Genomic DNA, 21,907 nt, shown 5'->3' with positions numbered 1-21,907 from the left:
GCCTTCTGAATACAGTGTAGATCTTTTCCATCCCCCTCATCCATAGTGAGGAACGATAATGAAACCTGAAAAAAAAAGAGGCCTCCTATTGTATGCTATCATCTAAGGGCCAGGAGCAAACAGGGCTCAAATTGCAGCTGTGAAAGGTAACAGGAAATTGACAAATCGCTAATCCTAACTACTCAGAGCAACAAAAGGTACATTCCACCAAGAAAAGCCCGGTGAGTACTCACCACCAACTTGAAGGGATGTTTTGTGTTTTGTTTTTTCATGTAAACTTATGATTAAAATAAGACTGTATGCTAGTGAGTTTACTATTACTTTTCTCGTCTTTAAAGCGCTTAAATAATTATTCCTTAAAAGTGCCAGAGCTTTAACAGTGGGTTCTAGTTTACTTTAGCTGAAGACGTTTTAAATAATCCAAAGATCCGAGGCCTGCTGCAAACAGCAACCAAGGCCACTGCGATCACTTGTAGCTGATAATAGACACGGTTGTGTTGTTTTGTCGCCAGCGCTGCAGCTCTCCAAATTTAAACTGCTGTATATTTTTTCCTTTGTCCAAGAGAATTTCCTGTTCACCTTTTGTGTTTCCCCAGCTGCTGGTATTTGTGGCTGACCAACCAACTCTCAAAGTGATGATCTCATCTCTTGGGGGCCCGGAGGTGGAGAAGTGCGCGGGTGTCAGTGGTGGGGGTGGAGGGGTTCAGTGGACTTCCCACGTGATAAATTCACTGACAAAAAGAGCTGGCCAAATGGGGGACTGCGGGTCACAGTGGGGGCTGGATTGGCCCCTGTCATTGCCTTTAGTGCAGGAACCATGCCATAAAAGCCCAGCATTGATAGCCCCGGTTTATTATCTTTGAACAGGTGGCCCCGGCTACTCGTAATGACCGCTCTCATATCTGATGGCACACACTCTTGGGTTTGCAGCGCGGAGACCATTTGGGAGTTTGGGAACATCCCGATCTGGCTGCGTTAAAGCCCAGGGAATAAACTACAGTACATAGTTTGTGGTGACTTGTTGGCGGGTGAGACGAGAGGGGGGTTTAGAGGGAGAGCTACTTCCTGTGAGCATAACTCACTCTGAAAACGTGGAGACTCTGTTGATGCTAGCAGCTTCGGGGCTAATCATGTCAATGACCTGTATTGTTTAGCTTTCAAGGTTACCGAGGAGAATCGCAGCAAAGAAGCCCTCCAAGAATGTAAACAGTCACATTTTGAGCTACAAGCTGTTTCTACTTGTAGCTTTAAAGAAAAAAAACAGGAATTCCACACCCAGCGTGAACACACACACACACACATGCATACACACATGGAACAGTGATTTGCTGTTCACCACTGAACTCCCAACTTAAGAAACAGACCCACATTCCCTTAAAAATCAGCCAGCGGCCATCCATCAGATTTAGTTACTGCTTCTCAGCAGGGCAATCAAGACACCAGACAGTGCTATTTTTTCATTAATTAATATATTTTCTGCGTTAAAGTTAACATAGTTTTCTTTTGTGCCACCCTTTAATTTTTCAGTAAGTATTTGATATTTTGTTATATTCAGACATGAGTAAATTTAAGACTGTCTCTTGCAATAAATATCATAAAATAATAGAGCTTCACATAATAAATATTTTTTTTAACAAAAAAAATGTTTAACAGACATTTTTTTCTTTTAAAAAATAGCCAGAATTCCTCTTATGGATTTTTGAACATACAATTTACACAAGATAAAAGGAAAACAAAAAACATCGGAGAATATGCCACAGAATGTGTATGAAAGGTTCAGATGGGTGGAAGGAGAGAAACATATCCAAGTGGAGAATACTATGAGATGGATGTGCTTTCGTTAATGCAAAATGAGCATAGAAACCACGGTTTTAGTGTGGTAGCAACCAATAAACTCAAACATACCTGCTTGCTATGAATACCAGGTAACAGCTACATAATTGCCCTATAGTAGATCGTCCTTCACAGATTTGGTGAGAGGCAGATCCCACCGGGCACACAGACCCGGAGGAAAGTGCCTACCTAAAACGGAAGAAAAACTTTTCATATATATATAAAAAATAGTGTTAATGAGGAGCTGAGGATAGACATAGAAACAGTTAAGGCAAACACTGGTCTGTAAAAACATGGTCCTGATCCAGAGAAAATAAAACTAAAAATAATCGAGTGGTTTTCGTTACTCCTTTGCTTAGCTCCTTAGGGTTCTGCAGCGAGGAGGGGAGGTGGGTGGGAGGTGCTCAGAATGTCTGATAAACATTAATTTGTGACTATCATTATCATTGTCATCATAAGATCCGTTTCTAGAGTCTCCTGTGCACAGGCAATCACTGAGACCTTGGGAAGCGATCAGGAAGGCTTTTCCTGGGTCTGTGGGGCCCAGCTCTCCAGTTTACAATACACAGTGTTGGAGTTCTTGCAGCGACAGCCAGGTCTCTTAACCCGGTCATAGCAACCCTGGCATGCCTTCAGACACCCCTTGACAGGTGGGTAGCATAGCAGACAGGGGAAGAGTACCGACATTAATCCCATGCACAGGAAGCGAGAGCAGCAGTGGGAACGTGACAGTGAACAGGGGTGGTCAGCACATGAATCCCCCTCATCGTCATTGGAGCAGTGGTAGAAGATGCCCTTAACAAGGCACATACACGTGCCGTGCTCCAGTGCACTCTCAGCAGAGCAGAGGCACTGGCCATTACACGCCAGACATGAAGGCAGGCTCCTGGGTGCTGTGCAGTCGGTGCACTTGCACTTCCCACAGCGCTCGCAGATGAACTGGTGCCCAGCAGCAGCCACCACCTCGTTGCCAGAGCCAGAAAAGTCTGATTTCCCTTTGCCCTGGGGCTTGAGTGGAGCCTCTAGTGGAGGCTGGTAAAATTGAGGTCCCTGCTGGGGCTGTAAAAGGGCCTTGGGCTTCGGCTGAGTCCGAACAGGCCGATCCACTCGGTGGTGATGCTGTAAGCTAATGCCAGGTCTGGTGGGGGGTGAGCGTGCCAAGAGTCCCTGCTCAGAGGAGGCACTGCTGTTGCTCCCTGAGCTGGCGGCGCTTCCTGTGCTAGTAGAGCGGCTGAGCCCTGGTGCCCGAGGCCCACCATACTGCTGTCCCCCAACCAACACACTGCCCCCAGCATGATGGTGGTGACCTGATGACCGGTGCTCATAATTGTTGTTCACATTGACGAGGATGACCTCGTGAGTCCTCTCCTGCTTTTCATGGGGTCTGGAGACCATCCGGGGTGCAGGGGGCCTCCGAACCACTGAGGGTCCCTCAGTGTACTCGTTGCTAGAGCGGATGGCCTTGATTTGTTCCAGAGAGAAAATGCCGGCATGCTGGAACTCCCGCTCGTAATCCGACCTCTGCCGACTCTCTAGGGAAGGCTGTTGGATCACCACTAATGAACCGCCAGGGCCATGTTGACTTTGGAGCTCCATCTGGGGGAATCACCACTTCCGACATTCACCGTGGACATGCATCGGAAAACCTGCCGGGGGGGGGGAGAGACAAGGAAGAGGCAGGAGATATGATCAGAAACAGTCAAGCAAAAAATAAAAATCCTTGTTCTAGGAAACACAGTCCTGATGGAAGAGGGGTTAACACAATCCCAAGTGTTTTTGGATTCAGAAATAATACTAATAAAAATCTAATACTAATATATCATTACAATCATTCTTGACGCATACCATAGCAGTTATTGCACAGCTATAACATAAGATGCTGAACAGTGTTTATAAATAAATGACAAATAAATAAGTCTTTATAGTTAATCCAGACCAACTGTCTTCACCCTGTCAACATGACAATATGTCACTTTTGAGCCCGTTAAGTGAGGCAACCCGGGAAAAAGTTGACTATTAACAAGACTTTTTGTACCTTCCTCCCCAACAGGCACACATCTAAACTTCAGCAGGCCCTACAAATACTTCCCCTGCTCATTTACATTTGTATGACTAGTTAACATTTAAATGCACCGCGGCGACGAAACGAGGACACTATCCAAGGGAACTAAATGAGCTGCCTCACTTAGTATTCTATTACTACATCAAAAAGGATTTCAGGGAAACGGGGACAAAAGTAGAGCTAAAAAACTAAGGTCAGATCAAGTTCCGACAAAATATAGACGGCAGTTAAAAAACGCTCGAAAATCGTCAGATTAAAACCTTATTTCAGTTCCGAGAAGCCCCCAATTTTTGAAGTCAATATGAACACACACACACACACACATTTTATATATATATATATATATATATATATATATATATATATATATATATATATATATATATATATATATATATATATATATATATATATATATCGTATTTGTATTTATAGGAATACGATTAGGAATTTGAACTTGAGTCTTTGGGGATGTTATTAAGCACAGCCGACCTGCAGGAGGCCGAAACTTACAGTTTACAAAAACATAAAGCCTAGGTGTCCCGTGAAGGGCTCCTTAAAACTATTAACGATTAAATAAAAATAAAAACTACTACAATCAAAGCAGAAAGATCGATTTTGCGGCTTTGCACATAAACAAACTCACGTTTCAACTACATTAAAAATATTTATCTATACATTTAATAGTCTATCCGTCAAATGGCGCACTTTAAATAGGATCATATGCACAGAACGCGCTCACATGAGAAGGCGTTGTTTGCAGTAATAAAAACAGGATCTTATAAAAACCAGAGCCGGAGATCAAGAGACATTACAGGACGCGTAAGACGGGCAAAACTTATGAATGAAAACAACCGCCATGGGGGAGGGGTGTTTGTTACAGCACAGCCTCGGAACAACACTGGCGTGGAAATCCATCAACTTCACCAAGTAGTCGCGATCAGTTCAACCCACAGCGGATTCTTTATTTCATGGCGAACACATGGAAAATAAGACGAAAAGTCTTTGCGCACAGCAAAACATTTGGACTTTATTGCTGCAGCGGCGCTTTCTAGGTAGCTACGTGCCCTACTATCGGGCAACAAATGCCCTAAAACCAAAGCAAAATGCGCAAAATAAGCGTAAAATCACTAAGAAAATGCATACCTATATGCAAGCATCCATAGCGTCGAATCCATCAACCAAATAATCTACCAAAACTCCATCCAAACGGAAGGGGCAATGTCCAGCTGTAGATTATGAGGTCTAATGCATAACATTCAGTCTGTTAATCCAAGTGCGAATGTATCCCTTTGCGTTATTCCCTTTTTATTTATTTTTTTCGGTTAAGTCGTACTGAAAAGTTCAGCGTGTGTTACGCGTGCATCTGTCCCAAGATAAAGTAAATCCACGGCGGAGCTCTGATGAAGAAGGCTGAGAGGAAAAAATAAATAAATAAACACGCGCGAGCTTATATCCAAAAGTTGCTCCTCCTCGCGTATCTGCTGAGAATTGTATTTGAGTTCTGGCTGTTAGTTATTGTTGCGGGATATCTGCGCTCTTGTGCAAAAGCGTCGTTATGTTGCAGACAGCGGTGCGCTCTCTTCTGCTCTGCGGGCCTGTTCAGCACTGATGAATGGGGGCTCAGGGCTTAGTGTTTGCTCGACAATCCAACTCCCATTGGCCAGCCACTCCGCTGAAAAAGGATACATCGCATCCGTTCCTGATTCATTGGGCAGATGTGGAAGGCCGGGCGATAGAGATGTGTGCACTGGTTAAGGTGGAACGGCTTTTTAAAAACGCAAACGTTGACTCAACGAGGGGGTTAGGGGAAGGAAAAAAAATACTAGTTTCCGTTCTTGTGGGTTATGATTAATGGTGTGAATGAGGGTGATGTGACTAATAGTGACGTATTAAACGCCGTATTTATTTATAACATTGCTGAGTTGTCATTATTGGTACCATACACACGCATCAAAAAAAAGGAAAGAAAACCACTTTACGTAGATTCAGAATTTCTGATTTATTTATTTATTTTTTGTCCATGTTTCGAAAAATGTGCACCCAAATACCACGATGGTCCTTATAAGCTGAAAAATAAACCGCATATTGTTTCAAAAGGGGCATTTGATATATTTGTACTGGGCACAAAAAATATTTTTATAGGATTTTAGAGGAAAATATGAGTAAGATTAACGACAACAACATCAAAGGTAATTATTATAGGGTTTGGATGAGAAATATAAGTTTAATAAATATGGTTATATTAGGTTAAATCTTGCCATGTCAAGGAACCTCATACGAATAGAGAAAAGTTTGTTATAGAAATAAGAAAGAATCATATATTGAGTAAAGTAGCTCCTAAACTGCAGTTTCATCGTGTCTGTGCTCTGTAGCTACCTGTTCACTGCTGTGAAATAGGGATCCATACACATCTAACTCATTAGTCTCTGTGAATTAAATACAGACTCGAGCCCAACCAGTTTCTGCCCACACAGCTGTGTCATTGTACAGACAACTCACAGAGGAAGCATCAACAGGATGTCCTCTGTCCTCTGTGGAATGTTCCCATTACGCACTAACTCGTGTCATCAGAGGAAACACAACGTGTGGCAATGAATGTTCAGTTTGTACGATTCTCTGATATGAAATCACTATCAGAGGAGTTCTGTGTTGATTTCTGTTTGGGCAGCGGTGGGGTGGGGATTTGCGGGGCAGTGTGCGCTGTAGCTTCAGACCACCTTAAGAAAAAAGCTGCCCTGCAGCCAGGGGGAAAGGCTCCCCTCCTCACTCCTGCCACCCCCCTCTTCTCTGTTCCTGACTGTCTGGTTTGATTGGTGTCGCGGATGCGCTACATCCGGATCCATGAGAAAAGGAAGTTCAATACAAAGTCAATTTATCCTATTCAAATGGAAAAATCAATAGATGAATGACCCCCAGTGCCATTTCGGGTCAGCAAATGTTTAAAAAAAAGAATCGAACAAAAAGACCTGCGGAGTGTAAAAGTGACTCCGCGGTGCAATAATAACTTAGAGGTTGTTTGTTTTTTTCAGGCCCGATGTAAAAATGTAGCTTCTTGATGATAAAGAAAGCCCTGGTAGACCGACAGATGGCCGCCTGGATCCCTGCTCTCAGTGGTCTGAAGTGCGGACGGAAATCTCACGATTACAGCAATTAGTTGATTTTCCATGGGTAGATGTGATGAATATACCAGCCCGGCTGTTTTTTCTCCCCGTGGATGCGGAGCAGCGGTTCACCAAACTCGGGGTTTAGGAACCATCAGGGGTCCTTGTCTAATGCTGCTATTTAATTCCATAGATGTCCATGTGCCTGTGGAATATTCTGATTAGAGGGCTCACACTGCCCACCAACTGTATAATCAGTTAGACAACGTTTTTACCAATTTAGATTTTATTGCAGCTTTACCCAACATGTCCTGAAAACGCAGAAAAACCTGTGATTTGACTGGAGGAGTTATTCAAAATCCAGAAGAGCCACAACTCATAAATTACACAAAGTGGGACTGGAAACATGTAGGACGGGCAGATTTATAGGTGAATGTTAAGCTACAACAAACCAGAGCATAGGAGGTATTTAAATCCAATCAGATCTATAAGACTGCACTGCTTTAACGTGATTTGGGACGTGTTAGTTTACGGGTTTTCTCAGCACGCTGATACTGCTGTAAATTCACGGCTGGATGTCTTTAACAGTGCAAACTACCACACTGGCTCACCACTGTTATATGGGATTAAAATAAGGCAACCAAAGACAATAAGTGGATCGATGACAGTATGAATACATTATCATTTTTATTTGATCAAACATGACAGCACACCATATCCTTCAAAGTCAAAAAATAAAGCAATAGTGTCAATGCTGCAATAAAAACAGAGTCTTATTTTAAAGTCAGCGATTTACAACTGATGAGATTCTTTGGCCTAACGTTGTGGTTTGAAAACATTTAACACTGTGTAATGAAGCAGACTGGTACAGTTAACACATATACACAACTCCAAACTAATAAAAAGAAGAAAATCCTAATTTTGACTTTTTCCATAGCTGTGTGGTCAGAAGAAACACAGGCCACTGTGTTGCTGCTGATAGCTGATATACGACTGGATGACAGAGTCAGGGATTCGGGGCTTCACAGTGTTCAGGGCACTTTCAAAGTGTCTGGCTTCGATGTGCCGAGCTTTGATGTCCTCTTGCAGGGCCAGGAGGGCAGCCTCTCTACATACTGCAGTTATCTGGGACAGGAAACAGACACAGTTACAGTCAGCAGTCAGGCAAAGCACTCCATCCACTGAGCACTACTGAATCATATGAGGGGGCACATTTAGATGCTGATCGATGTCATGATAGACTAGTCATGTAGGTTGATGTGCTTCAGTAACAGAGCAGTAATTTAGTAAGAAAATCATACCTCATATCTTTTATGACATATAAAAGAAGAATCTGAGAGAGTGTTTAAGAAGAGTTTGAACAAAAACAAGATGAACACACTGTTTTTTGTTTCAAGTTTAGAGTTAATTTGCAAAACAACAATGAACCATGGTGAGTTAATTTCATAAAATGTGCTTCACTGCAGTTCCCTGGTGTAGTTTTCCTTCTCAGTGCTTGTCCAACTTTTCTGATCTGCCATGTCTAAAATATAAATACAGGCATTCTCCTGCAGCCTTGTTGCTACAGTACTGATGGAATTATGCAATGGCATGGAGGAGTGCTGCAGTCAGCGCAGGTGACCTTTGAGAGAGATTCTGCACACGCCAGAGGAGTGACTCACTTCCGAATTGGTGGCGATGGCTGATGAAGGCCAGGCACCTTTCCCAGCAGTGCCAGCCTCCTCCCTTTTGTTGAAGCATAGCTCTGTTCTCAGCCAGTGTAGCTTACACAACTCCCTCCAACTAGAAAAGCCTCGCAGGAAACTATTGCTGTACAACCACTGATAAGGTCTGGTGGGAGGTTAGTGGGACAGGTAGTCATGTGATCCTGGAGAGCTGTCTAATAATGAATGGTAAAACAAGGCATGTGTCCAGGGAAGAGACTGGCCACCCCCCTACAAGTACAGTATGATGCATGCTGGGTGGTATGCAAGTTGATTTTCTTTTTTTGTTTTTTAAACAATGAGCATTACTCAAAAATGGATAAAGGCATCGACTGACAGAGAAAATGCACTTACATGTAAAGATAAGGATACATTAAATCAGCTGATATCACCATGATGCATTTAGGACATCATCCTAGTAAGGTAGGCTTCAATATTTAGCAGAAAATACATTTTGAAACACATTTTTCAAAATGACAGTCATGGCGTTTTGCAAGGCATGAGAGTAAAATGAGGGGAGATAGCTGTCTGAATGTGCTCTGGCCCTGCTAGCATGCATGGCTCAGGACAGGTGCTTTGCAGATGTCAGGATGTGAGGCCCATTTCCCCCCACATTCTGTTTCAACCCAATGAGCAACATGATTTAGGCAGAGTAAACACATGGGGCTGGGTTAATTTTGTATGAGGGCTTCCCATCATTCAAGTCGTTTAGGCCTGTCAGTAATAATGATGCAAAACAATGAGGCCATGTATCCCAGTTGCATGTTTACAAACGCACAGCGGCTGAGCGAGCGAGCAGGGAAGAGGGCAAAAGAGAGAGTGTGAGAAGATGCCACATGTTGAACAATGTGATTTAGTATTGTTTCTAAGCAACATCCATAAACAGGAACAGACAAACATGGCTGGACAATCAAACTGTAATTTCTTATTTACAGTGAAACTTGACTTTAAGGACATGTTAGCTTTCCTCTTCCTCAATCGCATGATTCAATGCTTAATAATTATTTGCTTGTTTACTTCCATAACACTCCTTAGGTTGATTAGGAAAAAAAAGAAGAAGAAGGGGGAGGAGGAAATATCGCTCCTCTGAAGTACACAACCGATACATGCACGCGCGTGCGCACACACACAGGCCCCTTACATTCATACTGGCTGGGTTTATGAGCTGTTCTGTGAAGGCGATCAACAAGCCAGTGTTTCCTGCTGTGTGTTTGCCTGTACAGGCCTTGAAAAAAAATTAAAGCCACAAAGGCAAACAGGGTGAGCGAAAGAGCCAGTTTGTTTGTAAACGTGAAGGCATTTCCAGGCCGGAGCCAAAAGTCCTGCGCCGACTCCCCTCCAGGACTACCTTGATACCCCTAAACACCCCCAAAAAGCAACCTACCACCCCCTAAAGATGGGCCCCCTGTGCTACTGAGAGGGAAAAGAGGAGGGAGGCGAAATCTGCAAATGCACAGAAATGAGATGTGCGTAGGGGGTTTGGTGGCGAAGAGTGCTGACTTGTGGCAGGCCAAATAAATTATAGATCTCTCTTTTTTAATGTTATTGCAATGCAGACTTTATTTTTCATTCCCTTCATAAATAATGTCAGCAATCACTTAAATATATGGAAAGGACTAAGCTGATGCATTGCAGTGGCTGCTCTCTGGTGATGTCTTCATGGTGGTGGCGTGTCGCCAGTCATAAAGGCAAAGCAAGCGAGAAAAAAAAAAGTAATCATCAAGGACCTCTCAGTTTGAAGACGTGGTAAAACTTGCTGACTCAAAATGACCCAAAAAGTCTGAGTCAAAGAGGTTTGATGACGAAGCAAAAACTGTGTAAAGTAACAATTTGTACAGTAAGGTCCTTCATCTGCCTGCTGGGTTCAGGTTAAAGGCAGCAGAAAAGTGTACTGTAACGAAGACCATAGTAGACAGTATCCATCTATATTCATGTATTCATACATGAATTATTGGCAATTGAAGAAGAATCAACTCAGGACAATCGCCAAAGTTGGCCTGTTTTTCAGATCTGGCAATTTAGGACAGGAACCAGCAACTCTTGAGCTACAAGTGGCTCTTTTTCCTCATTCTTTATTGGCTCCCTCTGAGTTTGCCAAAAACTGATCATGAATACAAAAATGAACAACGGTTATTTTTAAAGATTTGCTCGTTTTCAGCAGCAAGGCTTGATCAGTGGCTTGACTCTAGTCAGAATTAAAGTGAAACTTTATTATCAAAGTAAGCTACTTTCAGTTAGATTCATTTGTACTGCCAAAGACAGTCAGAATGTATTAAATGTAACAAAAACAGAGCAATAATGCAATAAAAATAACCAGTTAAATATCAAATACTCACATAGCCCACTGCAGAACAGTCACATCGGGTAAAAGATTTTAAATCACACATATTAATAATGTTGATAGACTAATCTATACTTTGTAGTCACATTCATTAGCAGCTCCCTACAGATTTCCTGGAGCACAAATTACTCAAAAATGACTCTTCTGGTGGTAAACATTTCCTGAATTTTCCAGAGAATTACTTTCACTGTTCTTGCAAGAGGCTAATCTGGTATCACATGAACTTACTATGTAGGTGCCTGCAGGGTAGGGTAATAGCGAGTGTTTAACATCTGAGCAAAATATGCTGTCCATTTGTATTCCTACATCCAGCCCCACCAACCAGGGTCAAGGAAAGTACCAGACACGTTACCTACGTGAAAGCCGTTTTGAAACCAAGCTTTATGAATCTGTTCAAGAGTGTTAGGCTGCTATGCACAAACAAGAGGAAATTAAATTTGCACAAAACGGAGTAAGGATGAAAGAACATGGAAAAATGGACAATAAAAATAAAATGTAAAAAAAAAAAATTAGTATAATTGAAGGTGGACACGTTAGACTTTAGCCAAGCTGGAAAACCTATGCTTGAAATCCCATCTGTATCCGTGTCGCCACCATCGAAAATGTGCCGAATCCTTAAAACAGTCATTCCGCCTTAATAAAATGTCAGCTGTGCCTCTTTGACTGTAGAGCTTTAACATGGGTCGCTGGAAAAGTGATAGTCAATTGCAGCTCCTGCCACATCCTTGTTTCCACATATTCCTCTAATGACAAGTTTCCTCTCGTGGTTCTAAGACCTCTTTAAAAACCCAAAGGTCACATGCTTCAACCTACAAACATTTATTTCTCAACACTACAATGTATGCAAGGACTTATAGTAGGTTTACTGAAAAGATGAGAGAATTTATCGTGATTTCTCAGAACTACTGTAAATTGCATGGCAAATTCAGTGATGAGAGTAGCGAGACAGAGAGGGTCAGGCTCCCATAATGACATGCTTTGTGGAGGCTGGCAGGCACATTTACTTCCACAGGCCTGTCGGTCATCTGATGCTGACAGGAAAAGTAATTTAGATCTTCTTTTGATCTTTAATTGAACATTTACATCTTCAAAGAAAGAAAGAAAGTCAAAATGTGATTCTTGGTCAAAAACACTTAAAGTTTGATTTAATGTGGAACGTGAAAAATGTTCAAAACTTACACTCAGAAATTTATTACAAACATCATCTTAGAGGGGGCACATATCTGCAGACTGGAAAAATTATTCTTGAAAGAGCAGAAATAAACACATAGTTTGTTTTTCTTACTAAAAGTTCAAAAATGACATACTGCACTTAAAAATGTAAGAAAGATGAACACTATTGTCCACAGTACTGAAAGGTGGCCTATAATGCTCATTTCTAGCTCTCTCTATATTTTTTCATTTTTGGTCTCTAGTAGAATTATTTTTCATTATTCATGTTGGCCATGCTGAATATGAGGATCCATGACTAACTATAAGGGAAAGCACAACAGTTCTACTTTACATATACAAATAGAAAAAAGTGGGAGTAAGTACATTTGCAAGACAACTTATGTGAAACCACCCACTCTCCTTCGCTAATGATTCAGATTTTTCTTATAGCTGTGAGAGCTTTGTGGCTGATAGAAAATGAAAAGCCTATTTATTAGTTATTCATTTACATATTTTATACATGTTTCTTTATTATTAGTTAATATCTTTATGTTTCAAAATAGAGAGTATAGGAAAAAATTACTACAGGAAGAAATTGTAATAAATTTTGATTCAGTCTTGCGTTGTAACAGATAAAGCCAGAGGATTTTAGCCAGTGAAGCCATCTTAATGGGGTTACCAAATGAGGATGGGCACTTCCAGGGCTTACTTTTGCTCAAGGCTGCTAGCCACCTCTGGCCTTGTGCGCTCAGTCATTAGGGTACCACAACATGAAACCCTGGATACAACAGCAGCCTTTATGCCCCACTGGTCACTGTACTGCACCTCCATTCCAAGCCACAACTACACCCTATATCATGCCGTTTCAGTGCACACTTTTAAAACATTGGATATATATATTGTATGTGGAGTGATATACTACGGCACATCCAGCACTGTATGTGAGGTCTTGTTGTCCTTGTAAGACAACGCAAAACTTTATTGACTTGCGAGAGGAAATTAAGCCGTTATAGCGGCAAATGGTAACAAGATACAGCAAAGAATAACAGAGTATAAATAAGAACACGGCAAAGCTCAGGTTAAACAAACACACCCGACACTTTTTAGCACTAGAACATGGCAGGAAACGCATATAAGTGGAATAAAAAAGTTATGTGAATATCAACATTTCCATGGAGATGGAAAACAGTAATCGTAATAATCAAAGCATACTGTGGTCATGGAAGAACTGGAAGTGAGACAGCACACAGATGGACGATACCGAAAAATTGAAGCGGTAAAATAAAGTTAAAGCTTACACTGTTTAGACACTGTGGAAAAAGTGACTGCATGTCTATTGACACCTACGTGTCTAAGGAGCGCTATGAGCAGTGTATAGTGACTACACTGTACAGGTGCAATGTAAAGAAGAATACAAACCTCGTACAAAAAGTATAAAAAGATGTAAATTTGAATCTGAATGCTTAACATTTGAGTATGCGCACACCACAAATGCACTGTACACATACACATCCAAACATGCAAACGCCTACAAAACCACCAAAGCACACTGTGACATATATTCTACACGTACACAGCCAAAAAAAAAAAAAAAAAATCGGTAGTTTTCTCTGCAGTATTTCCCTGGTGGGGGTAAGAGGGGGGCGCGTGCCATGAGACAACCTGTTCAGCACGACAAAAATAAACCCTTCTCGAGGTGGAGGAGAGGGGGGAAAAAAGCTTGTGACTGCTGGCAGCACATACCAGCGTTCTCAGGTCAAATCTGTCTGGTGTACTTTTCGCTTCCTACTTCAACAAAAGCGCTCAGTGAGTGTATCAGACGGCCTTAATGAAGGGCTTGTTAGCCGGGCTACCGGCAGCAGATCCACTAGACCCGGAGTGTGTGTTTACTATCAATCGCCTTGTGTCTACAGCGGGCTACATCCAGTCCCCCCCCCCCTCCTCTCTCCTGCCTCACCCGCCCGCCCTCCCTCAAACACAAACGGCCACATTTACAGGAGCGAGCCCCGACAACTCCCCCTCCACCCCGCCTGCCACAAAACCTCTCCTCCATCACTCCACAAGTCCTGCACACATACACTGCAGTGCAGAGAGGCGCGGGCACACACCCTCTCTGAACACATTGCACTTTCCTGCACTGTGCAGGCATGTGAGCACACATATGCAACACACAGATAAGGTTTATGAGGTCAATATCGAAAAACGTACCCCAAAAAAAGAAAAGCTACACATGCGTCCTCACATGCATGTTTAGACAGAAATGCATGTGCACATACACATACATGTATCCAGTACATATACATATAGGTATTAACTTCATGCAAAGACCTACATTCTTGGTTACATAGTGTTTCGTAGAGCAAACATTTGCATGTTTGCTTAACAAACTGTTAAACGCTCATTTAACCTTCAGAAGTTGCAGCTAGAAGAAGCAGCTTATTCTTTTATCTTCATGACTTACTTATAGGTCATAACTGTAAAACAAGAATGCAGAACAGGCCACAAGTGCAAATTCTTAATAATCAATCCTATCCATAGGTTTGACTAATATTAGGACTGATGCAGAGCTGTCATACCTGATCAACATTTTATATATTTTTTTCTAAGTGAATACAAACAAATAGGGGGCAGTGATTATAATGAATGTATCTTTAGTTTTCTGCATTAATCAATTGCTCAATAAGATATCAGAAAAATAACGGCATTTGTTCATAAAAATTTCCCATGTTGATGTTTTTAGGCCCAAGTTGACATCCTGCGATATCAGTGTTGACTGCAGATTTTTGTGCTGTAACACAAGACAAAGGGAGTGGGGAGTAACTTACCTTGAAAATATATCCAATCTATAATTAAATATGAACAAAAAAGGAAGAAAAAAAATGTATAACTGGAGTTTAACTGAACTCATAAAACTTTGTTCACTCAGGAAGAAAACTAAATTAAACTTAGGCTCAAAGAGGAGCTCTTATTCAAAATAATCACCCCTAGCCCCACCACAGTATCATCCCCAACCCCTTTACTGGAAAAAAAAAAGGGGGGGGGGGGTTTCTGCATCCAATTTTCTTGGAGGAAATTAAATAATACATAAATCAAACGACGTTGGGGGTGCAGAGCCCAAACTCTTAACCAGAAATAAAACATTGCATCCTCCAAAGAAGCAAAGAGGAAGTGTCTGCAGTGACATGCTTCTGCCAAGAGAAACAAGGCCTGACCACAACTCCATGTGAAACCTATTTAAGATTACAAGGCGAGAGTGAGAGAGGAGGTTAAAGAGAGGGAGGTGAGGTTAAGCATGGAAGGAGGAGAGTCACGTGGGGAAAAGGGAGGGGGTGGGGGGCGGTGGGGGGATGGAAACATGGCACATGATCATAAATAACAGAGCGGAGGTGTGTGAGCTGTGGATGAACGTGCACATGCTTGTGCTCTCAGCAGAGGAATTTAGATTCCATAGAAAACTCCGATGATGAAATTGAACTCGTGCGGGCTTTCCTCGCCATATGTTACGGCTGAGACAACAGACATCAAGGAAGATATTACATATGTATTCCAGCAGGCAATCAACTCCAATTTTATGCTTTAAAATATTGGTGTTTGTAAAGTATTAACATTTTTAGCCTAAAATCTGAATAATGCCACGATGTTCACACTGTGTGGAAGACACAGTGGAACGTGGGACACTGTACTTCAGACTCTGGGTGGCACTTTTCAAATGTAGAGCCATCATTGTTTCCCTCTAGAGAAAGTCTGCAAAGTGTGTGCTTAATTCATTTTTTAAAAGTTGTATTTTATTGCATATATTTTATTTGATTTTATTGCATCACTGCCTTCATTTCACTCCCTGTTCCTGTGTAGCCAGTCAAGACAATTCTAAATGTCTGATTTCTGACATGGTCAGACTTCTCCCCAGTATTGAACTTTACGTTATAGCTTATACTCCTTGGACCTGTAAGTGTAAGCCAACTAACCGCCACGGTGACAGGTTATGACCATTAAAGAGAAAGTAATGTAGTGTAAATAAAAGTAGAGCAAATAAATTGAACAGATCAGTGGGGAAAAGTAGTTGCAACATGCCTTTCTTTCCTTCTTTTTATAAATTGTTGATTGCTGTAGTGTATATAACACAGCCTGTAACATAGCCTTGAAATTAAAGAAGGATTAAATATATACCAGTACTCAAACTGATATTATGTTATTATTTATATGACAAATGAGATATTTTTTTTCTTGCTCTTTTGTACAGATTACAGATTAGTCCCGCTACCTCTGCTTGTTATCATATAGTGAAAATCAGATAGAGTGAAAGCTCTAATAGTCACTCTGTATTCACTATGCAAATAAAGAAACATTTTCTGAACACGTAGGAAATGTTTGTCATGAAAGTGGTGGTTTTTCCTCTGTTAGATGACTCACTGATAATATTAAGAAACCTCCTACAAATACCAAATAACTTGCAGCTCAGGCGTTTCAGTGTTATCATATTAAGCCATTGTCCACTCTATGTTTTGGAACGACCCATGTGGGATAGCACCTGTGTTGGGGCTACACCCTGTTAAGGTGTTGTACGTGTGTGTGTGTGTGTGTGTGTGTGTGTGTGTGTGTGTGTGTGTGTGTGTGTGTGTGTGTGTGTGTGTGTAGGGTAGCATTGCTGGGCCTCGCCTTTAAGGGCACATTTGTCCTCACCCCTTAATCAGATGAATGAAAGCTTCGCATTCTCTGTTGACTTGGGAAGGCAAGGATGGCATATTTACCAAACACGCCCACAGTGAAGTGACCTGGAGACAGCTGTGATTGGGTACGTCTGTGCATGTGTGCGTGTGCATGTGTGGTGTGTATGCATTTTGTAATGCCAAGGCAGGTGAAACTCCAGATGTGTCATATGAACATTTGTCTTTCCTGTTTGCTTCATCTTTCACGAGATGCATACTACCTGCATATACACAGTGAATGTTCATGTTATAATAATTTGTTATAATATACAAATTTTCCACATGTGGGACTAATAAAGGTTATCTTATCTTATCTTATTAGTGGTATTACAACACTATACACATACATTATATACAAGTTCTAAATTTTAAGGCTTCTGAATGTGCTATTTAATATAACTAAATTTGCAAATCATTAAAATAAGTTAGACTGCAATTATTTAATTTCCAATAAATCTAGTTTTTAATTAAGGGACAGACTAAATAGGCTCTATAAGGGAGAGTTACCTGAGAAGCATAATATCCTGTCTCATGTTCATATACTAAATATGAAGTTACCGTGAGCAGCTGGCTAATTTAGTCTAGCATAGTGGGAGAAACCGCTAGCCTGGCTGTGTCCAAAGGCAACAAAATCTACCCACCACTGTAAAAATGACAAATACCTGTTTTACACAGGGTTAAGAGGCAGATTATTTCTTGGTCCTGATAATTTGCCAGACAACTGGACTCCAAAGAAAGAGAGTCTCCAGGAATTGAAACTGAATTAATGGTGTGTTCTTGTCACTGTCCATTTCCTTTTTGGCGTCCTCCTCTAGTTTTATTAGCTACTTTCAGGTAGGTAAGTGCACCCCTCTCCTCTCTTCTGTTTCTCCACAATTTACCATCTTCCTCTTCACGTGTCTCCTCTCTGTCCCTTTCTATGTTCCTACTCTCTTGCTCAGTTTCTTTCTTTTTTGGCTTTTGCTACCCACGTTCTGTCTTCTTTCCTAGCCAAGGGAAACAGCATGTTGGGTACGCTTAAGGGCTTATATTTCCCAGAAAAATTCAATTGGTGCTCACCATGTACTCAGACATAAACCACAGTGAAGGCTTTATATATAAAATGTAAAATCAGGGGCCAATTGGAGCCATTTCTCTCGCTGTGACATCTGGCCTTTTGCAGGCCACAGAAGCTGGCTGGCAGTAGCAGCGAGGGAAATGTTTTCTTTTTTAACCTTTCTAAAAACAACATGTTCACAATGTCAAGAGGTAACAGGCTTGCTGGGAAGGAAGTGAAGTGAGGTGTTTCACAGTCATGGAATTGCAGGGGTGTGAATGGCTTTTTCCTCGCAGCATTTGTTAAGCGCTTTCCATATCAACAAAGACTGCGTCTGAGTGACAGCGTGACTGTGTCGGCGGTCGGTCAGTCACACAGAAAATAAAACGCAGACACATGAATGCAGTCAAGACAAGAAGTTAGAGCATATTTCGGCAAATACCTGCCAACTTCAGACCAAGTCAGATGCACTTTCCACAAAAGCTGACAAGTTTATTTGATGATTGAAGATCTTTTTTCTTTTTTTTCCATGGCTAATATCTGATTCATACATTGTGTAATGTCACTGTTATTCAAACAGCAACACGTTTTTGTTGATGCATTTTTTTTGCGCCTGTGTCCTTGGTGATAAAAATCTTTGCAACAACAAATACCAGGCCATAAATCAGACAGACAACACAGAGCCAGAGGAGGAACAGCCACAACCACAACAGGTGTTAAGAGGAAACCATTTGTCTTCCTGTGAGGGTGGTTTTACTATGTGTGTGTGCGTGTGTGTGTCTGTCACAATACAACAAGGCTGTACTTACAATCAATTTCTTTTTTTTTTTGCTTTTAATAGTCGCATTGCAGCTACTGCAGATACTGCTCGCCTGCTCAGGTTTCTATTTTTAATGAATAATTTAAAAAAATCAAAACTACTTTTATATATTACAGAAAAAACAAATCACTGCTTCATCAAACTACATCATAATACACTCTGACTCAGTTGACTGGGGTGTGCAAATGTGCTTAGCTATCTTGTAAAGGGGAGTATTAAGCTTTGCAGGCTGCCGTTGATCTGCCTTATTTGTATGTCCCGCATTGGAACAGACTTGCTCTTGCCAGTGTGGAAGAAGAAAAAAAAAACATTAAGAAAACAATTGCGCCAGTGAGTTTGAATGGATGTCAGCCAAGCGTCCCAGACACCTGGGCTTGGACCAAACAGCTCTCCCCCTGTTGGAGCGAAAAGACCCACCGCTATGGAGGTCGCAGCCGGTCAAAGGCATCTGTGGCTGAACACAAAGATATTCTGATACGGCTGAGCGCTGCAGCTTGAAGTTTTATTAAAATGCCTGAACAACCGTCCCCCAACACACCCCCTTTTTTGGACATGAATGTTACAGGGCTGTGAGATCAGCAGGAGGGCACCCAGCAGGGTTGGTGCTGCCTATCACTTGTTGCCACCTCTACGTGATCTGCATCTAAATACTTTGAGCTGTGTCCTTACTGTGATCATGCTGAGAAGTCTTGATATTTAGCTTTTTCTCAGCAACTTGTCAACATCTGCCAAATGCTCATTACTGCGGTGTTTTTATATTCCACTTCACGGAGGTCACTTTTCAATCAAGCACCACGGGGAGGTCTGTGACATCCAATGTTAATAGAGTACGAGCTGCGCACTCAGGGACTGTCATTACTCCTTTTAATGACTCAGTTCATTTCCTGTTTATTCAAAACACGTTGGAGAGAGAAAAACTTCAATACTGAGCATCTGTGGATTTTTCCAAGGAAAGAAGCCCTAAAAGCAAACTGAAATTTCCTATTTGCTCGGTTATTAGCAAAAAAAAACATGTATTTTCAAATAAATTTAGTCAAAGGCTGCTCATGTTTTAGGTCCGTGGCCCTTTCTGCCTTCACTTGTCTGACGATGCAAAACAGTGACAATCTGCACTGAAGCTTCAGGGAGCCAAAGCTCTGTCATGGAACCCGTTTTTCTCGTCTGGTAATCACAATAGTTCAAGAGTTCATTGTGTTATCCATTTTCAGTTAAGGTGAGGGTTACTTAGCCCTAATCAATCATTCACTCAAGTCATGTATCAGACACATTTATGCAATTTGTTTTTTTTAGCAGAAGCAGTTAAAACCAGCTTATTCCTACAACTAGCTGTGCAAAACACTGAATCCCCTTATCCCCTCCTTCCAAGCCATGATTAGCTAGATTGTCATTTCTACCGAGGAAACAGGCTGGGGAAACATACCTATAACTGAAAAAAGTTCCTGTGGGGTTATGTTAGGTGTTACCCTAAATACCACTTACACATCAAGACTAATATGACATCTTCCTAAAAGACGGAGGAGAAAATGTTGATTTAATAAAGAACATTCAGAGCTTTGAATGCCTTTCAGACCCCACGCTACTTTTATAATGCTGAGGTCCAGGCTCTGGGGCCAATCGATAAATTATAGCGTTTGATTGTTTTTTTTTAGTTTTCTGTCCAAGTTTTACTGCATTGTCCATCTGTTTGGGATCATAGTCATGCTGAAAAAAAGTTATTGCCATTCAGATGCCTAATGGTTTTGCATGGTGGATCAAAAGCTGAAAGTACTTTTCTGGGTACCATATTTTTCGGACCATAAGGTACCGGATTATAGGCACACTGTCAATGAACATGTCTGTTTTCATACATAAGGCGCACCGGATTATAAGGCGCATTAAGCGAAACAAAACCGTCAGATAAGTCAATCTTTACTCAACTCGTTCTTCTTGCTTCCTGCACTTCCGTACCATTGATTTATTAACGCTGCATTCTCTGGCAGCTGCTCTATTCCTGCGTTGTTGCAGTATATTAATGACTAACCTCGTATTGTGGATGGATTATCTCAGTTGTTCTCCTGACTGAAGTTTGGTCTGTTTACAGCATCCTGCCATGTGACTGCATTTGTCCCTAACCATCGGGAGCCCTCACATTAACTTTTATTGAGTGAAAAAAAAAAAATAGCATTCATCCTCCAGCTTCACTGTGTTTATGTTACAATCAAGTAGCAAACATATACCAGCTAGTGGAACTTCGGTAACCCTACAAAAGTCAGCTGTTTAGTTTTCTGTTTTCATTTATGTTGGAAGTGATAGGTATATCATGTTTAGGTGGAAACCAGCTAGCTAACTTCCTCTCAGTGATGCCGCAGTGTTTGTTTGACTTTGGGACCTGAACCAGACGGAGTTTTGGACCCAGATCACTCCGCGAGGCTCCTGACTATGGTAGCCATAATGCTACGACAATCCATCAAGCGGTGCAGCTTCGTAGCTTACCAAAGTTGTAATAAAACATTTTTTGACAGATTTTTTCATCATTTCGAGGTCAGTAAGCACAACCAGAATTCATACATAAGGTGCACCGGATTATAAGCCGCACTGTCGATTTTTGGGAAAATTAAAGGATTTTAAGTGCGCCCTATAGTGCGGAAAATATGATAAATCCATCAATTCTGGCAATCTCTCCAACACCACTGTCCGAAACCGCAAACCATGACAGAGACTCCACCATGTTCTACAGACAGCTTTTTAAATGCTTGAATGATTCATATGTCAGCGTTAAGTGGTTGATCGGGGGAAAAAATCATAAAACAAAAAAACAAGAAAAAAACCTGAAATTTTTACTGTTTTTAAACAAATGCAAAGAAAGAAAAACAAAACAACTTTTGCCCTGATGGCAAACACTCATTCTGGAACGAACATTAAAGGAAGACGAAAAACAGCTGTGAAATTTGATATGGCTTCTTTTTCTTCTTCTTTTAAATTAAGGTACAAACAAGGCCTGGAACTGACTTGGTACATCTGACAGGGTGCAATAAATCCCCGGGGTCTTTTCCTGTCAGGACTTGATCAGAAAAGGAAAAAAAAAAAATAGCATCACACTGTTTTTCAGAAGCAAGTTAAGCCCTTCTTCTCCTTCACGACAACACTCCGATTACAGTATCAAATGCTGCT

General features: G+C 41.4%; 2 protein-coding genes across 2 annotated transcripts in view; both read right to left on the bottom strand.

Annotated features, from left to right (window-relative positions):
- Nucleotides 1-1,433: 1,433 nt before the first annotated feature.
- spry1 (sprouty homolog 1, antagonist of FGF signaling (Drosophila)) lies at nt 1,434-5,624 on the bottom strand. The gene is made up of 2 exons (XM_085366649.1): nt 5,042-5,624; nt 1,434-3,479 (listed from the first exon to the last, which is right to left on the bottom strand). Exon 2 carries the CDS (start codon nt 3,427-3,429, stop codon nt 2,347-2,349), a length of 1,083 nt encoding a protein of 360 aa, XP_085222775.1. The 5' UTR covers nt 3,430-3,479; nt 5,042-5,624; the 3' UTR covers nt 1,434-2,346.
- A 2,320-nt stretch (nt 5,625-7,944) lies between these two features.
- afg2a (AAA ATPase AFG2A) overlaps nt 7,945-21,907 on the bottom strand; it is a 111,202-nt gene continuing 97,239 nt past the window's right edge. Inside the window, exon 17 of the mRNA XM_085366638.1 lies at nt 7,945-8,124. Coding sequence (XP_085222764.1) covers nt 7,945-8,124 — 180 coding nt within the window. The remainder of the gene's footprint in view (nt 8,125-21,907) is intronic.

The sequence above is a fragment of the Diplotaxodon limnothrissa genome, linkage group LG2, assembly GCF_057381915.1.
Source record: "Diplotaxodon limnothrissa isolate DT_005_m linkage group LG2, D_limnothrissa_male_GT1.1, whole genome shotgun sequence".
Lineage (NCBI taxonomy): Eukaryota > Metazoa > Chordata > Actinopteri > Cichliformes > Cichlidae > Diplotaxodon > Diplotaxodon limnothrissa.
The sequence above is the reverse complement of the archived record's forward strand: the minus strand, read 5'-3'. Positions and strand labels throughout refer to the sequence as shown.